This window comes from Protopterus annectens, chromosome 17.part0 (assembly GCF_019279795.1).
Source record: "Protopterus annectens isolate FY-2018-M chromosome 17.part0, PAN1.0, whole genome shotgun sequence".
In the NCBI taxonomy this organism is placed as follows: Eukaryota; Metazoa; Chordata; order Ceratodontiformes; family Protopteridae; genus Protopterus; species Protopterus annectens.
Genome location: NC_056751.1, coordinates 785,483,572 through 785,503,501, shown reverse-complemented (window position 1 = coordinate 785,503,501; position 19,930 = coordinate 785,483,572). Strand labels below are relative to the sequence as shown.

The 19,930-nt window shown below is 38.1% G+C and overlaps 1 protein-coding gene across 1 annotated transcript in view; it reads left to right on the top strand.

Annotated features, from left to right (window-relative positions):
• The window catches only part of LOC122791824 (C1q-related factor-like), a 142,344-nt gene that overhangs the window by 79,440 nt on the left and 42,974 nt on the right, over positions 1-19,930 (top strand). The window contains exon 3 of the mRNA XM_044059780.1: positions 3,864-3,918. Coding sequence (XP_043915715.1) covers positions 3,864-3,918 — 55 coding nt within the window. The remainder of the gene's footprint in view (positions 1-3,863; positions 3,919-19,930) is intronic.

Below are 19,930 nucleotides of genomic sequence, written 5' to 3'. Positions count from 1 at the left end.
ACATTTGGTGTCGAGCGTGATTATTCTACTTCGACTGTGGATGAAGTTCATCTTTTAAATGCTACCAGGGACTTGGAGAATGATTTGTTTCTCCTGAAGTGCTTCCAATGGCAGAGGCTACACCTGGAGGAATGCTTGTTCCACAAGGTTATACCCAGAGGACTTCGGGTTTTAGTTATGCCGACCTATGGAGATGTTTATGAAGATTTATTGAGTAAGTGGCAGCAGCTCAACTTGGAGCTTAGTTTTAACTATCTTCATTTATTGATTGACCATTTTAAGCCGATAGAAAAAGAATTGACTGAGACAATTAATAAGAAACACCTTGAGTTACATCAGGTATTTCAACAAGAGTTTCTTCTTAAATTAGATATTGTCATGGATAAAGTTTTGTCTTATGAACAACGTCTAAAAGTTCAAAAAAGTAAAAAACTACATAGAGACATTGTAGATTTGCGGAACGGCCAAGTCTTTACTTGGCCGAGGAATCAAGCTAATAATTTCCTATTTGGGTGATGGATGACATGGGGCCATGTACTTCTGCCAATGTCCAGCCTTTAGTTACATCAGACATTCCTAGATCCATGGTGACAGTAGCTGTGATGACCAATACTGATATATCCAGCGTTGAAGCTGGTAATGTTTCAGCTTCTAGCAGTAGTGCTGTGACCTCTCCTTTAAATTCTGATACCTTGACTGCTACACCTGATGTGCGTCCTAAAGCATGTAATGTTTCAAGTAATTTAAATATACCCACGCTTCTCCTTCATTTTCATCGGAAGGAACAAACTTACCAACAGCAATCTCAGAGTCGAGGAAGGAAGCGACAGAGGCAAATAGATGACCCTTCGATGCAGACTATCAAACGGATGTGGATAGACACCAGGAATCGATAGTCTATAACATTTTCAGTAAGACTTTAACCCCTGTCCAGAAATCTTTATTGGAACGGGGTTTATCTTTCATACCTGCACAGAGATCCAGCCAACCAGAGACACTTATTGACATTAAGATGTTTGTACGCAATGTTATGCTTAAAACTATGTATCCTGAAAATGAAAATAGAATTGATAATGTTATATTATGTAAACCTAGTTTATTTCAGCCAGATTTACATCCCATTTTGGATACTTTTTATCGGAAATGTGAACAAGATATCATGTTTAAACAGTCACATGGGGGTTTTAGGCGTGATTTTGTTAATGCAGATTCTGATGAAAGGAATGCCCCATTAGAACTACAGAGTGATAGGGATATTGTTATAAAGAATGCAGATAAAGGTGGTGCAATAGTCGTTATGGACTTTGCCTTTTATCAAAATAGCATTCTTCAGTTATTGAATGATAGGAATGTTTATTCAAAGATTGAGTTTAACTATATTGCTGAAGTTCAAGAAAGGATTTTTAATAGCCTATACGACTGTCACACCAGTCAATTGATTACACAAGAGATGTTTGACTATTTATATGTTGAACATCCATTTATCCCTATATTTCAGAGCCTTCCAAAGATCCATAAAGATCTCTTGAACCCCCCATTAAGACCGATAGTCTCAGGTGGGGGATGGCTAACTGAGCCGTTTTCCATTTATGTTGAAAAGAAGCTTAAGCCTCAGTTAGATAAGCAGAAGCAGGTGTTGAAAGATACTCAGCAATTCTTACAAGATTTGTTTGAGTTTATACAATCTGAAACGCTGGATGAATGTTGTTATTTAGTCACAATGGATGTCGTTTCCCTATTTACCAGCATCCCTCATGAACAAGGGATATGCATGACTAAGGAGTTTTTGTTAGCATGTAATGAATATGATGCTTCTACTATTGATCTGTTGTGTATGTTTCTAGAGATTGTGCTTGAGAATAACATTTTTATCTTTGGTGAACAGTTGTTCCTTCAGGCAGTTGGCATGGCTATGGGCACATGCTGTGCCAATAGCTACGCCAATACCGTTATGGCACAATGGGAAAATGTATATATTTTTGGGTCTGAGTTTGCTCCCAATGTCAGGCTGTATAAGACATTTGTAGACGGCCTTTTTATTGTTTGGCAGGGAACAGAAAATAGATTTCATGAGTTTATTAGTTATTTACACAGCACTACGTCTTTCCTAAGAGTCACATGGAAATTGTCAAAAGATGAAATTGATTTTCTTGATGTGAAGTTATATTATAATGCCTGTGATGGTTTTACAACTACACTATTTAGGAAGACATGTAGAAGAAATGCTTTGTTGCAACGTGACAGTATGCATCCTAGTTTCTTTTTTAAGAACATGGCTAAAGGTCAAAGTCTGAGACTATGTAGACTTAATAACAATGATGCGCTATTCAACAGAGATATTGTTATGTTAGATAGTGAAATAAAAAATAGAGCTTACAACACTTGGATCTTCTTTTTTTGGCTTCTCCTGGTTAGGGGTCGCCACAGCGGATCACTTGTCCGCTCATGATTGGAAGTGGAATTTTACAGTGTCGAGCTGAAAGCCTGGCGCCCAACCTTCCACAGAAGCCACACACGCACTCACACCTAGGGCCAGTTTAGAGTATCCAATCCACCTACTGCATGTCTTTGGGATGTGGGAGGAAACCAGAACACCCAGAGGAAACCCATGCAACCACAGGGAGGACATGCAGACTCTGCAGAGAAGGCACCCTAGCCGAGGATTGAACCGGAGAATCTCTTGCTGTGAGGCGACAATGCTAACCACTGTACCACCATGGCCGCCCACAAGACCAAGGATCTAGCTGGTCCTGTATATGAAAGTTTTATGCATCGAAAAGGGAAGGCTAGACCATATTTCTCTGCAAAAGAACCTAATGTAGCTATGGATGAAGGCTCACATAGACATGCCTCTGTGTCTCTCTTTTACACTAGTGATGTTAAAGGGATAACATAAATCATTAGAAACAACTGGTCTATTCTATATCTTGATGAGCACATAAAAGGACTTGTAGGAGAGAAACCTAAATTTATTTTTAAAAATAATAAATCCTTAAAAAGACAGTTATGTCATAGGGATTATGTCTTAGAAAGGAGAGAAAATATACTTGCCGCAAGTACTAGGCTGAGTGGTCACTGTAATTTCTGCAGTCACATTGACTGTCAAAATGTGTTTATTCACCCTGTGACAGGTATTGAGCATAAATTTCATGTTAATGCTACTTGTCCTAGTAAGAATCTGATTTATTTAGCTAAATGTAAGGAATGCCAATGTTTTTATATAGGCAAGACTAATAGGTCTCTACATGAACGTATGAGAGAGCATCTCTATTGCATTAGTGTTTCTGATTCACGTAATGCATTAGCCAAACATGTTATAGATTTTGGAGCCAGACATAAGTTTGGTTTTAGGGTAGTTGAATCTATAGCTGAGAATAGGAGGGGAGGTGATTTCATGAACTATACAGAGAGTCGTGAACGCTCTTGGATTTTGGTTATGCAAGCAGATAAATTTCCTTGCTTAAATAGGAAGATTTGTATGAAACCGGTTTTGAAGGGCAGATGTCTCTTTAAATGATAATTGAATAGTGAAGCATCAGATTGATGCTATGTTTTTATTGGTTGTTTTGAATATTTTATGTTATATGTATATGCCTTTGTTTTAATGGAATTTATTGGTCTGATGAAGCACAGTTTGGATGTGTGAATGCGCTTACCTATAAGAATTAAAAGTTGGTGATTTTATGCTTGTTGCCGTGGTCCAGTGCCTAATATTTGTCTTTGATATAAAATACACTAGTTAGCAGAGAACTCTGTCCTTCTATAGCAAAAATCAGACAATAAACATAATGAAAATGCAAGCCTATAACATTTAACTACCACTGTTAATTATATATTAATATTTTTTATATTTTCCTTTTTAGACAGACAAAGCCCAGGAAAAAGGAACCTTTGAAATATGCAGTTCATTTGCATCACGTAAGTACTTAAATTAATTTCTTTAGTACATATTATTATCAGACATAGAATGTAATTTCAGCCTACTGTTCCCTTTACTTATATGATGTGGATGCTGCTTCCATTATAGTGGAGTATGCAGAACATCTAAATGAAATGCATTCGATAATGATTTTTATTGTAAACAAAATCATGCAGAGATAATTGCTTATAAAGAGGGTATTGCAGGTAAATGTTACTTTATTATGCATTGGTTACAATACATATTATTTTCAAGTAAACAAATGATTGCTTATGACAAACTAATTTACTGAGTCTAAAAAAAATCTAAAATCACATATTTAACTTGGATGTGTAAAACAGTCCCGCTATCTTGGGTTCACTTTTGATCTCGTCCTACAATCTCTGTGAAGCAGGGTTATCAAAATGAATAAATAAATATGTAACTACACTAACAGATAAATTCACTGAAATTGATTTTATTCACACTTTTTAGCAGTACTATTATGTTCAATTGGAGAAATTAATCAGGAAAACTTGATATACGTGGCCCTATTACATTTATGTCTTTAAACAGTTTCATGAAATCATTTTGAAAATATGTTACTTTAAAATGTTGGTTTTTATTTGCCAAAATAAGTACCACTAATTAAGAAAGTAATTTCTGAAGACATGTAAACTGTCTTTTGAACTGATGTACTACTAATATATTATTTAAACCATTAAGTAATTCAGTAAATTAGTTTTCATCTGCACTGAACTCCCCAAGTGAAGATCCCCAACTCCTGTAGTAACTAAATATACTATTTTGGGGTTCAGTACCCTAGATGAACACTTGATTGTGGTGGGAGCTAAGCATTCCCTGTGCTCAGATTGCGACCTCATTGTCACTACAGTTATTCATAAGGAGTAATGTGGTGCCCTATCCTTTCTTAACAAAATGTGTCATTTCTATTCTAACAGGTTAATAGGATTATTTTTAAAGTCTTGGTATAGGAGCTTGTTTCTATTCTGAATGAAATGACATATTTATAATTTTCAAAATATCTAATGCATGCTGTTGAAGATTTCACATTTACTATGTATTAGCGGAGAAAGGAAGGATACACTCTCATTGCAAAACTGAATGAATTAGAAGCCTCAGAAATTGAGCTTGGCACTGCAGACTGAGAGTTCTTTCAAATGGCGACAAGTATACAAGTATAACGTTAAGCACGTTCCTTGTCTCATAAAAAGAACTTTATCAGAAGCACTTAACATTAAATCTGTGGTGTTTTTCTTTGTTTTTGGTTTTGAGTGCTTTTTCCAAAACAAAGAACTTTATTAACCATCAAACATACATGAATAGGAAAAAATGCAACAACTAATCAAAAACAATATCAAATAGAAACAGAAATAAACCAATTAACATAATCAAGCTCAGGGTACATGCCATAGAAAGCTTCAATGTGCAATTGGATACCCACATTAAATTGCCCAACAATCGAAAAACGTTGAAAGAGTCCATATTCCCTGTTCTCTTCTTAGTTAAAAGTACAGAGTTATTATGCTCACTACTTATCTCTTTGATCTACTCCATTTCCTGATTTTTTTTCAAAAATGAAAAATTGTAGCCAACCCCCATGGCTACTATCATCCTAATGACCAGCCATAGATCACTCAAGATCATGGTGTCCCCCTTGTTAACAGCCAATAGCCGAAATAAGCTATCTTCTAAAGCCTGGTAAAGTAGCCTGTGAAGCCCAACATACAGACTGATGTATTTTAGCCCATATCAGTCTAATAACCAGATGGGACAAAGTCTATGGAAGAAAGTGGCGACCCTACAATTGCATCTCTAATAATGGTCATGAGACAAGTGCCATCTCTGCTTTAACCTAGCTGGTAAGTGATGCCAAAATGAATCATTTATATAAAGTGAATGATTAAAAGTGTGTTAGACTTGGGGAGTAGCAACCTCTGAACACTTCCATCTATTCCTTCTCTGACAACCCCCCCTACAAATGACCCATCCTGACCATCATTTAGATGTCTATATGAAACGTGACTGGAAGGTAAGCCATCTACATATACTTTTTAAATGTATCTGAGAGATGGATTTGATCTTCTCCTCTGAACCTCTGCCTTGTTGGTCAACCCAAAACTTTTTCCTTGTCCATTTTGTTCACCACTGAAGAGAGTTAAGGATATTGCCACTATGATAAATAACAATCAGCATTCGGTTGCATAAAACTCTTCTGCCCTACTTCCTGAACATGAATTAGATTATCACTAATCTGTGCCGGCCACACAATAATGTTCCCATGTAAAAGAAATTCTGCAATAAACCAAATTCTACTCCATTTATATGTGTCTACTTTTGACACCAAATAAACTCACTTTGCAAAAAACCACTTTTCTAGACCTCTTGGATCCTACACCTTATTTGCATTTCTCACTCTAAATGTCACAGGAAAAGAAATAGATGACTTCCAGTTTTGCCCAGAAACATAAACGTATAATAGGAGATATAGCTCTCAAGGTTTGACATCTAAAGACAGCATTAGCTTATGGCTCCAAATTAGGGGCCACATCCTCTTCCTTCATCCTTCAATATTCTATTTATTTCAAGTACATTAAGTGTAACCCATTCATCTAATGATTTAAACCCACAATAGCCACCTCGCTATGATGCTTACTTATTTTCCTGGCCAAAAGCTTAACAAAAGTTATTCCTTTAGCCTATCATAAACATTTTATTGTGTCTTATTTTCCTGAATCCAACAATATTGTAATGCCCTGTATGCCTGTTTAAGCTATCTTGCTGTCTTAAATTTCCTTTCACAACATCATCTTTACATACCCCACTTTTATAAATCACCTCCTGATTCTCAATCTGTCCTCCAAATCCAAAAACAACCTGTGCTATTATTTCTTGCCTTATAAGAAATGATGAAATGCTTGACCCCTGCCGTAAGCATCCCAATCCACCTAGAGACATTTCCAGATTTCTAAAAGTCTTACCAAAAGCCAGTAATTCAGTCTTCTGACATCTTGACCTCTACCCAATTCTTAAAGAAGAGGGTGTCAAAGTGTTATATCACCTCACCTTTCATGAAGTTAAAACCTGATAACTCACTAATCACCATATTATTGTCTAACAAAGGCCCTGGACCATGAAATAATTGAGTAACATTGCTTACCTATGATCTAACAGTCAGTAGTCAATTCAGCTAGTGATTCTAACCCTGAGTGACAAAATAAGCAAAATCCCTCTGTGTAGGTTGGCTCGCTTGCCAGATACCAATCAAGTCCTAATACTCCATTAACTGATTCAAACATTACTATCCCTTGGGAAGCCTTGACCTACCCTCCAAAATTCTGTCAATTAAGGAATTTGGACATACACTGAAATCTCCCACTGATTATAACCTTTGTATCAGACTTCCTGAGCCTGGCCACCATATCCAAAAACTCCCTTAAAATCCAATCCTGATCCTCATTCTAATCATAACAATTCCATAATATCAAGGAAAGATTAAACTCTTAAACTATTAAAATTAACCATCTCCCATGAACATCCTTGAACTCTGAAGTTACCTGCCAACCTACCTGTTTTCGAACCAAAATAGCCATACCCATCTTGGTCGAATTGCATTCATTCATATGCACCTATCCATGCCATGAATAGTCTAACTCCACATTACTCTTTCTTTTAATCTTAGTTCCTTGTAAAATAGGAAATCCTGCATGCAGCTGTCTAAGATTAGTAAGCACTGCCTTCCTTTCATGGGGTGTACCCAGACCCCCTAAGATTCAATGACACAAAAGAAATAAAGACGTAAAAGAACTTTTACCTTAAATCAGCTGAGTGCCATATTCACCTTTCATGTAGCGAACACTCTCCAAAGATGGCAAGGTCTTTGCCTGCATATGATGCTTTGTCTTGTCTGAATATGGATAGAAAAAAACCCCAAAAAATAAACTTTTGCAGCTATAAGTCTGTATGGAGTAGAACAAAAACGACAAGGAGTTAACATTTTATTTGTTTTCCATAGTAGGGCACTGATCTCCATGGACCTTTTACAGAGTCAGCGCAGGTGTATTGTTTCAGAGTCACACAGTTAGGCAATGGCAGCTGAGAGAATCAAACCTTGCAACACTGGACCATGTGAAACAGCTTGTTAACAGCCCCCTAATCCTGAAAGCCAACTGCCAGACAGTAGTTAACTGTGCAACAACAGCAAATACACTATAAAACACTATTCAGAAATACCTATTGGATGGGACTGATAGGATCTAGAAAAAAAAGAAATACACTGCCCATCACAACACACAACAGCCCACCCCCCAAACTTACAAATCATATAGAATAAAAACAGTCCTTCTTCCCTACCCAGTTGATCTTGAATAAAGGACAAAAAAGTACTATATCCCCAATGAAAAAACAGTTCTCTGAAATTAACATAGTGGAGATTTCGCTAGAGACAACAGTGGTGTCCTTTCACTCTTCCTGGTTTCTGACATAACCACATCACTCTAGAAGAATTTTGTTTGAGGAGAATATGTCTTCCTTATGAGTTGCCTTTTACCTGAATTGTCCAGCTTAGTTCTACCTCTAAGTTCTGCAGGCAAAAAGCATGTGTCCAAATTACCAAACTAGCTGGAAACTTCATTTGTACCTGTAAGCCCTTCTCGTTACATTTCTTCAACAATGGAATAAAACCTTTAATTTTCTAATACAGAGATCTGGAATATGCAGGTGCAACCCTGACCCTTGAATCCTTATACATCCACCAGATTCCTTGCTTTTCTCATACATCAGCACCCTATGATTATAATTCAAGTACCATTTAAAGAACCATCTGGGCACATTAGGAATCTGATTCCTGGGAGTTATTGTATGTGGCCTTTCTACTGCTTCATAGGTTCATAGGTTCATAGGTAGGTACTAGGCTATCGGCCCAAGGGCTTAAGTAAGCCTAGCCAACAAAGTTCCCTGGCTTACGCCAACCCAAGAAAGTTAATTTCCTGTTCCCTGTCAAGCAGAGCCACAAAAGTGATCCCCGGGGTGTATTTCCTATTTCCCATCCACTCATCAAGATTTTTCCTTGAAGAGTGATATTGAGGAACTTTGCTTGACATAGATGGGTAGCCTGTTCTAGAGTATGGGAAGTCTCTGGGACAGGAATCTATCCCTCCAGCATGTCCTGTTTATTGTGGTCACAAGGTTTAGGTCCCTAGAGCTTGTAGCTCAGAGGGATTGGGATTTCTTTAGATGTAGCATGTCCAACAGCTTTGGGTTTGACATAGCTTTGTATGTTAGGCAGAGATCACCTTGGAGTAGGTGATATGCTACAGAGTAAAGCTGGAATTTTTTGAGATGATCAGTGTAGGACATCTGTTTGAGGCCAGTAATTCTCTTTGTTATGTACTTCTGTGACCTTTCCAGCTGCTGCAGATGTCTTGTGAGGTACATTCCAAAAGAGGTGTTGTACTCTATAATGGGTCTAATGAGTGTCGAGTAGAGGGGAACAATGACCTCTTTTTTCCTGGATGAGAACCCTTTTGTGATGAGGTGTGCCATGTATAAGGATTTCCTGACTACTGTGGCAATGTGATTATCAAAGGAGAGACTACTGTCCACCTGGGTCCCAAGGTCTCTTATCATACATTTGGTGTTAAGTAGATTGCTGCCTATGTGGTAGTTCATGTTTACAGAGTTTTTACCAAAGGGGATAATAATGCACTTTTTGGCCTTGAGCTTGAGACCATGGCTCTGACACCAGGCATCTGTTTCAGTGAGGCCCTTCTGTAGGATGTCCACATCATTTGGGGACTCAACTATACTCCTAGTTTGCAGTCATCTGTGAACTTCATTACCAGAGGCCTTCTGTGTTAGCCTGTACTTCAGAGAAGTAGATAACAAACAGGAGAGGTCCCAGGAATGAATCTTGTGGTGCTCCAGTTGTCACTGACTTGAAGTCAAATTTGGAGTCTGCAACTTTTACAGTGTGGGTTCTGTCAGTGAGCCAGGTGGCAATCATCTTGTGACATAGGGATTTATACCTAGTTTAGTGAGTTTATCTATAATCCCAGAATGGGGGATGGTATTGAAAGCCTTGGTGAGGTCAAGATAGGCTGTGTGAACTACCTTTCCCTTGTCTATGGCTTTGGTGACTGCCTCAAAGAAATCGACCAGGTTCAGGAGGCAAGCTCTGCCTTTCACAAACCCGAACTGGGTGGGGTCCAGAGTTTGGAGGTTACCAATGTCTTTGTTTATGAATTCCATAATGATACATTCCATGGTCTTGCAGACCAGGCTCATCAGGCTAGTAGGGCGATAGTTCTCAGGATCAGTGGTGCACTAAGTTCTTTCCCAGCAAATCTTTCAGCATATCTGATACAAATAAGTCTGGATTATCACCTTCTATGCCTTCTGGCATCCCAATAAACCATAGATTATTATGTGTGATTCTACTCTCCATTTCATCTAACTTATCTTCCAAGTGAGCACAAGAAAATCCTTTAGTTCCAGGGCAGATGTGTAAATCGATGTTGACAGTGAGCTAATCTGCACATGGTTCTCCTGCAGATGTTCCTCTATCTTTTTAGCTACTGCTTGCCAACAACAGACTTGTTTTCTGCTTTGTTGCAATTTGCTCAAATTAGTCTGAGTCATTGAGGTGAGGAAATTCAAAACTTATACAGAGCACTTCAAATTTCACTACTGAGCTTGACCTTGCCTCTGCCATCGTAGACAATTCCCTGCAGGTCTCCATATAGAGATGAGAAGAAAGCGACCATAGAAAAAAAACTAGGTATCCTCCAAACAACAACAACCCAATAAAAACTGATAATGTCCAAAAACAGAAGTAATCCAATGGGCACATACCTGGTCAGGTAAGGACTGTTAAATTCTTTCAGAAACCGAGGGAGAGACAACCATAATATGTTTAGCTGCATGCCTTTGCATTTCCACAAGCATGCCTATTTTTGGTTTTGAGTGCATTACACCTGTGCCATTAGTGCTTCAGTTTCAGACATACAGGTGTCACCTCTTGAGAAACAAGAACTCAGCTTCTAAAATACAGACTACTGGTGTGCGCAGCCTTACCTGTTCCATATCTGGAGCAGGTAGTGAAAGAAGTTGAGAGACCTGTTTTTGTCATGTGTTATGTGTTGAGTCAGTCTTACAGTCTGCTATTAAAAATGAATTGTGTTTGGGAATCTTAACATGATGTTTTCTTAATGGAGTCATTGTTAGTCTCCAACCAGTACTATGTGATCTGGTTGAGTTTCTCAGTGGTCTCCTTAAGCTGCAAGCTTATTAAGAATCTATGAATCTATGAACTGGAGCTACCAAACACTTGTTTCATCATGTGTACCTGTCGCAATCAATTACTGTCCCCACCAGACCAAATCCTATTACTGATGGTGATACCATATTATATGCCAGTGTTACTAACATTCCTCAGAGATTTTTGCACTTTTTATGTCTTTCTAAACTCCTTCAGTAATCCTTGCCTGATAATGCCTAGTAATTTCCAGTTGGCCGTTTAAAGCAAAGAAAGTTCCCCTTGACATAATTCAGGTTCAGACAAAACCAGAAAACATAGAAAATACATTATTAATAGAGAGGGATGCTATTTCACTGGAAACAGATCTATATTCTGAGTAAACTTGTGGAGGCCATCTCTATGTTATTAACTTCCTTCTAATAAACAGCTCTATATTCTGAGTAACCTTGTGGAGGCCATCTCTTCGTTATTAACTTCCTTCTAATAGAGGAGGATACATGGTTTTTCATTAGAACTAAGAGAAAGAAATGAGAAGAGATTTGCATGCATTGTAAATCATTCGATTATTTAGTTAAATAGGATTTGAGTTTTTTGCAGAATATGGGGAGCTGGTTCATGCCACAACAATCTACCTAGTCTTACTGTTGCACCCTGACTTCCCCAGACCCTCATTTGCCTCCTACCTTAATATACAAGGTTCTGAAGCCCCTGTACATTTTCTGCATATCAAGACAGAGCGTGGTTACAGAAACTCCTGGAAAGTGCCAGGTTATTCACATCTAAACCCCCAAATAAATGGCAGAATTGTAACTTCTGAAGATCCACTGATGATGTAGCAAGACTTAGAGAGACCAGAAACATTTCAGCACAAGAAGTTTTCAAGACATTTATGCTGCATTTACAAGGTTACAATGTATAATTCTTTCACCACAAGAAATATTACTTTGTCCTTTGGATTTCCCTCTGTTTCCAGCAGAAGCATAGCTGGCTCAACCAGCATCCTGTGCTGGTCCCACGAAGTGGTGCCCCATCCCCTCAGGATACTTCTTCAGACAGTACCCACTACATACTCCCTTCCACAGCTCCTCAAGTGAAGAGCAAAAAAAAAAGTTTGCTCCTTCGACTTGACACCAATCAGGTGGCCAGATACATGACTCAAGCACCCTCCCTCCTGCCCCCCCAACTCTTCAATGAAAGAGCAAAAAAGCAAGCGCATATGAACACACATGCACACACACAAAACATTTGCAATCAGGTGACCGGAGCTCCTGGAATGCAGGAGCCAATCAGGTCTCATTTCTACACCCTGCACCTGGCCCTCCTTCATCACATTTTACTAAATAAAAAAATTGCACATATATATATATATATATATATATATATATATATATATATATATATATCTATATATATATATATATATATGTGTGTGTGTGTGTGTGTGTGTGTGTGTATACATATATATATATATATATATATATATATCTATATATATATATATATATATCTCTATATATATATATATATATCTAGATATAGATATATATGGTTCTACTGTATAACTTCAAAAATACACTTCTTCGAAATTACACAGTAGACCCTGGGTTAAGCAAAAGTGCACTTTCACAAAACTCACTTCGGTGAATGGGCTACGTACTGCAGTTTAGTGCAGTAGTCACAGACCTTAGAGTTAGTGCATGGGTCATGGTAAGGGTATAGCCCTATCCCCTTACCATGACCCATGCCCTAACCTACACCACAGTGGAGGACATAGCCTGTCCTTCACTGTGATGCGGTAGTCACAGACCTTAGGGTTAGGGCACGGGTCATGGTAAGGGTATAGCCCTATCCCCTTACCATGACCCATGCCCTAACCTTAAGGTCCGTGACTACCGCACCACATGGAGGACATAGCCTGTCCTCCACTGTGATGCGGTAGTCATGGACCTTAGGGTTAGGGCACAGGTCATGGTAAGGGGATAACTAGTATGGCTATCCCCTTACCATGACCTGTGCCCTAACACTAAGGTCCATGACTATCACACCACAGAGGAGTACCTAGAACATTTTCCTTCTGTCCTCCACTATGGTGCAATACATTCACAGAAGCAGAGTTTGCAAAAGTGCACTTTCGCATAACTGAGCGGTCTACTGTTCTTTTTTGAATAAGTGGTATTCGATTAAAAGCAGTAGACCCCATATATATATATATATATATATATATATATATATATATATATATATATATATATATATATATAGCTTTTATGTAGCAAACTGTTTGCTACAAATGTAGCAAGCAGCTGCTACAGTTTATACTCCACACAATAGAGTACTCAAGTTTCACTTAAAGCAATGTTTTTAAATGGTAGCAAACTGCTTGCTACAATGTAGCAAGCAGCTGTTTCATTTACTTTAGACCACACACTGAGTGCTGTGTAGCACTCAGGCTTTACTAAATAAAAAAAAAATACTTTTAAGCTATAGCAAACTGCTTGTTGCAATGTAGCAACCAGTTGTTGCAGTTTAGACCACACATGGAGGACTACAGCACTCAGGTTTGACTGCAAATACAACATGCATTAAAGAGTCATTGAGATCAGGCGATTGTATCTCCTAGCACTTTGGGTACGGGGCAGTTGTATCTTTTGCACCACCCTAGCTATCATACCTCTCAACGTCTTAGGGCTAGACATCAGGACAAAGAATTACAAAAAGGGGGGGACAAAGGCCCAAAAATATGGACAGATTTTAAATATTGCTCTTATAAACTTAGAAAGTTGCTAGAATAACAGCATTTGTGTTAGCATGCATTTTCTGAAGGACTTGAAGTCAGAAACTCAAATGTGTGTAATTATTTATTTACTTGAATCCTCAGGTCATCCCAGTGATTTGCCAGGAAGTCACACATTTTATGAGGAACAGATCAAAAATATGAGGCAAAAATCTGGACATTCTGTGAAAATCTGTACAGTTGAGAGGTATGCTAGCTATGCTACTGTTCCTAGCCCTTCTCTGAACTACAAGAACTAGACTTGTGAGTCTTGAGACTTCAAAAACATAAAATGTGATTTAAAGAAAAAAACAGTGAATTATGAAACTTGTCACTAAATTTTTAAATAATTTTTATAGTGGGGCCCTCATCTCCTGTATTCCACACCCCTGTTATACATGAGATTGTTGTTCCTTGATGTAGGGGGATGCAGCAAGGTACCAGGTGAAGATGTAGTGTATTTTCCACGTTTGCACTCTCACTTCTATTATTCAGAGGACAGCAGTAATGCCCACAGCATTGTCACAAGACCCCTGAGGGAAGTGCCTAATAATACTGCACTGGTCATACCAGGACATCAGTGTGCATCTTTATTGAGTCACCAAAGACTTGAACTTTACTGTCTGCTTTGGATGAATCATGGTGCCTTAAGGCTGCAGATGTTCAGGTATGGTAAAGTAGGGTTTATGGTAAGAAATTAAAATAGTATAGTATGTGAAGCTTTTTTTTTAGGCTGATGAAGAATCAGAGTCAGGCTTTAGCCTTGAAGGCCTTTGATGGTTTGGAAGAGACTTTTGAAGTACTTTAGTGTATGAAGACTTGCTTTTAGTTATACTGCATGCACACACAAGATGGGTGTGGGCATGACAACCACATGGGTGCAGTGTGTATGTTTAAATAAATGGGTAGTCTCCAATTTTAGCATTTTCAGCTCTCATATGTTGACAGTAGTGAAGGTATAAGTAAACAGTGAGTGTTAATCTGTTCAGGTACTCCCTAAAGGTTCATAGTCCTACTATGCTGCCAACACTGGGAGAAGAAGTGTAGACCTCTGATCTCAGAATAAGGTGAGTTGATGGTGTCTGTTACATACTATGCTGATTAAGGAATTTAAGTACATTTGTTACCATAGTATCTGGCAGATGGGTTTGCAGCATAAAGAAGGTACAGAAGACCTACTCACATATAAAGGTACATACTACTCTTACTTAGAACTGTCTGGTTAGATGTGAGAGGAGGTTGATATATTGAGAAGAGGGAAGCAAGGAGACACTTGGCACAGCAAAGGGCCCTAAGCTCAGCTAGGTGATGAAGGTTGTTTCTTGGTGCAGTACTTCATCTTGTAGTAGCCAGGGGGTACAAGGTACAGCATCAAATTGAGATTATGGTACTATGTGTGTATTGAGGGAAATGAAGCATGGATACTAAGGATATAATCACAATTTTGCTGCAATGATTTTTGTCTGTGGTGCTCTGTGAAGCCCAGCCAAATGGTGGAGAAAGGTGCACAAGTTGATGCAGTTTAAAAGAAACATAGAAAGTAGAACAGCCAATCAGCAAAAGCCTGGGTCTTGGGATTTCACCCAAGAGACAGATTAGCTCCTTTTTCTTAGAAAGCAGCTCTGTATTAAAGCAGTTTACCTTTTTTATCAGTTAAGCACATTACAAACAGCAGAATAGTCCCAAAGAAAAAAACTAAGGCGGATGTAGGAGCAAATAAGTTAATGCAGACCAGAATTAAGCACTTAAACAAGTTACTTCATCAGAATCAAATTTCTAAAAGCACACACCATCTTTTTGTGCCCCTCCCCAGTATCACATGATACATCATTGCCTCTAATAAAAACTCTTAAAGCACCAATATACACTAAATGTTAAAACAAACTGAAACCATAAAGTGAAAACATAATCACACACCACAAAAATTCATAGTACATAATAAACTGAACCACAGTGATACCTAAACCTTGCAAAGCATTTAAAATAAAAAATAAAGATAATAATGTGGACTATGCCAAGGAACATTAAATTAAAATAAAAAACTAAACCCAGTTTATACCACATAAGACTTGAGCCTTAATGTACTGGCTATAGACAGTCCCTCATTTAAGCCTGGATGGTTAGTAGCATCCAATGTGAGCTGCCAGCATAGCTCTCTTTCCTCTAAAATGTCATTCCAAGGGCCCCCTCTAGTGTCTTGCAGCACTTGTTCAAGTACAAAAAAACAAAACTAGTGGACAGGGAACTCTATGTGATGTTTGGTCAAAGCATTGCTGCAATCCACCTTTCTAATGTCATTTTTGTGTTTGTATATACGTTCCTTGATTTTTTTCTTAGTTTTTCCAATGTAAAATCATTGGCACAGTTAACAGATAGCAGTATATACAGCCCCACTCAACTCTCACAATTACAAAAACCTCTGGACTTGATAAACTTCCCTTTTATAATAATGTGATCTTCCTCCAAAATGTCAGGGCAATGCCTACAATGGCCACATTTATATGTAACTGCTCTCTTGTTGCTACGACCATGTTCACTATATGTGGGGGCTTGTTCTAAAGAATTCTTAATGGTCTTCCCCCTCTTAAACACCACCTTGGGACCCTCGTCCAATTTTTCCTTGGTATCCCTAAAAAGGGAAAAAAAATAGGCCAATTTTTAAACAAAATGTCTCTAATAAGGGGACTTGGTTACAATACTCTGCGACAAACACATGATTTTTTCATAATAGAATCACATAGCCCCTCTTTTTTTGTCACTGTAATTGTGGTATCATTGGATGATATTAATGGCACTATGTCCCCATTCATCCTTTTCCTTATAGTGTCTTCACAAATGGGGGTGACCAAATTTTCAGGGTAACCCCTCTTAAATAGCATATCTTTAAGTTTTTCACATTCCATTACCAACTGAAAATGCAAAGACACCATTCTGGCCACCCTCATGAATTCACCTTTTACAATTCCCAGTTTTTGATGTAAGGGGTGATTACTCCCAAAGTGAAGTAAGCTGTTACTATAAGTGGGTTTTCTATAGATGGTACTAACCCATTTCTCACTTTCATAATCCTTGTAAATAGTGGCATCTAAGTAATGAATGTACTCGTGATGGGCAGTTTGAGAAAACCTCAAAAAGGGGGTAGAAACATTAATAAATTCCATGAACCCCTCTATATCTGCTAAAGGCCTATCCCAAATGATAAAAATGTCATCCAGGAAATGCAAATACAGCCTCCATGGCTTTACTTCAAAGTGGGTAAACAATTTTTTTCTTTCCCATTGTAATAAAACAATGTTAGTAAAAATGGAGGCACATGAGGCCCCAATAGTTACCCGTTTGGTTTGATGGTAATACTGTCCCTCTAGAAATAAAAAATCATATTTCAAAACCATTTCCATGCAAGAAACTAAAACATTCACTTTTTCATTGTTAAATTCAGTGTGTTCACATAAAAAGTCATGGAACCACTCAAGCCCCAATTCATGAGATATCATGTTAAATAGTCCCTTGACAGCCACTGTTAGAAATACACAATTCATGGAAAATTCAACTCCTTCAATTTTAATAAAAAATCCCAAGAATCTTGGCAAATGTGACCAAAAGGCTTTAAAACATCCTTAAGCAATGTTTTTACATAAAAGCCAAGGGGGTGGGTTTTGGACTTACTGGCACTGACTATGGGATGCATAGGTGGATCTGTGGTGGATTTGTGAATCTTTGGGATCCCAAAGATACAAGGCACCACTGGATGTAAAACTTGTAAAAACTTGTGAACTTCCCCAGTGATTTCACCTGTATCAACCATGTCCTGCAGGACAAAATCAATTGTACGATACACTAAATTAATGTAATTTAAAGAAGTTTCTCGTACAGTTCACAGTTGTTTAAGTGACCCCCTTTATACAGCGTCATCACCCTTATTCTTTTATACGTAACCAAGTCCATTAAACATTTGTGTTCTTGTAGACTTAATTACCTTGGCTAGAATAACTATTTTTGTTTTTAATAAGGGACCTAAAATCCAACTCAGCCATCTTTTCAAATATAATTAAAGGCAAGGGTAAAGGAGGGTTACCCCTAAATACAGTCTTCTAAGAAACAATTTCAATCATTGAGGAGGGAGTCAATCTGAAAGTGGGCCAAAGGTACAAACAGTTCACCTTTACTGAGCAACTCAGCATGTTCCACAGTACACTCATATTCACTGTAGTTCAACAATTTAAAGTCACCTGAATAGTTGTGATTGAGTGTAAAGCTGTCCGTAAAATTCTCATTGTAGTTTGCATCCTCATAAACCACCATCATCTCTGCCACTGTGCTCTGTTGAAACTCCTCTGTTGCTGCCATTTCAGTGCCAAATTCTCCCTCCAAGCATTGTATGGGCCATTGTTCTGTTTGGCCCTTTTGTTTCTTATCCACTCCAATCTCCGTACCTGCTCCCCCTGATGCTGGTTTAAAGGGAAGCCATGGTAATTGTATTCTGAGTTAATAGTCATAGACACACCTCATTTCATGTTGGTAACATCCTCTGTACTTGTTTGATTGGTGGATGGAGGTTTTGGATACTCCCTTCCCTCATCATATGCAACCCGGTCCCTTTCAAACTTTTTTTCTTTTCTAGCCCTCAGAGCCACAATCTCCTGATCAACTGTTTTGAAAATGTTATTGTATTTCCCACTTGTTGTGTCTTTCGGCTTATCCTACATTGTGGAAATAACAAATCTTGTTGTAATATGCCATTGAGTCTGTTAGCTTCATGGATGGATACATCTATCTCTTTTGCATTATGTTTGATAATACATTCTAACAGCTCACAGCCATATCTATCGAACATATTAAGTAGTTCAGCATATTAAGGACTCCATGCTTTGACTCTGTTAGGAAATTTCCAGAGTCTAAGTCCTTTGGGAATTTGTTTGGCCAAAACATTTTTTTTAAGGTAGACATTTTCTAGTTGCAACTTCCTACACTTGGTAATGGCTCTTTCAAAATCCAGTGATGTAACAGAAAGGGAAGGGTGTTCTTCATGGGTTGCATGATTGCCAAAAGAGAGGGGAATGTCAAGCCAGGAATTCAAATCCTCCAATGGAACTACATTTAGGTCTGGAAAATTAAAATTGGACTCATCAGCTAAATTAGTTCTTTGACCCGCTGTAAGAAGACAGGATGATGTTCGAACAAATTCATTGATTTTATTAACCGCACTGTCTTGTCTTTGATACAAAGTATTAACTTTGTTAGAAAGTTATTGCACTAATCAAGTGAGCAACCCCACACTGTGGGTAAGACTCACCATCTCCCCCACTTCAGCTCCAGAACCAGCCATGCTGCACAGTCACAAATAAGCCAATAATCAAAATACTGAAGACAAAAATCCAAAGCACGAATAGCAGAGCAGTCCCAAAGAAAAAAATGAAGACAGATGTAGGAGCAAATAAGTTTAATGCAGACCAGGATTAAGCTCTTTCGTAAACAAGTTACTTCATCAGATGGATACATATATCTCTTTTACATTATGCTTGATAATACATTCTAACAGCTCACAGCCATGTCTATTGAACATATTAAGTAGTTCAGCATAGAAAGGACTCCATGCTTTGACTCTGTTAGGAAATTTCCAGAGTCTAAGTCCTTTGGGAATCTGTTTGACCAAAACACTTTCTTTAAGGTAGACATTTTCTAGTTGCAACTTCCTACACTTGGTAATGGCTCTTTCAAAATCCAGGGATGTAACAGAAAGGGAAGGGTGTTCTTCATGGGTTATGTGATTGCCAAAAGAAAGGGGAATGTCAAGCCAGGAATTCAAATCCTCCGATGGAAGTACATTTAGGTCTGGCAAATTAAAATTGGACTCACCAGCTAAATTAGTTCTTTGACCTGCTGCAAGAAGACAGGATGATGTTTGAACAAATTCATTGGTTTCATTAACTGCACTGTCTTGTCTTTGATACAAGGTATTAACTTTGTTAGAAAGTTCTTG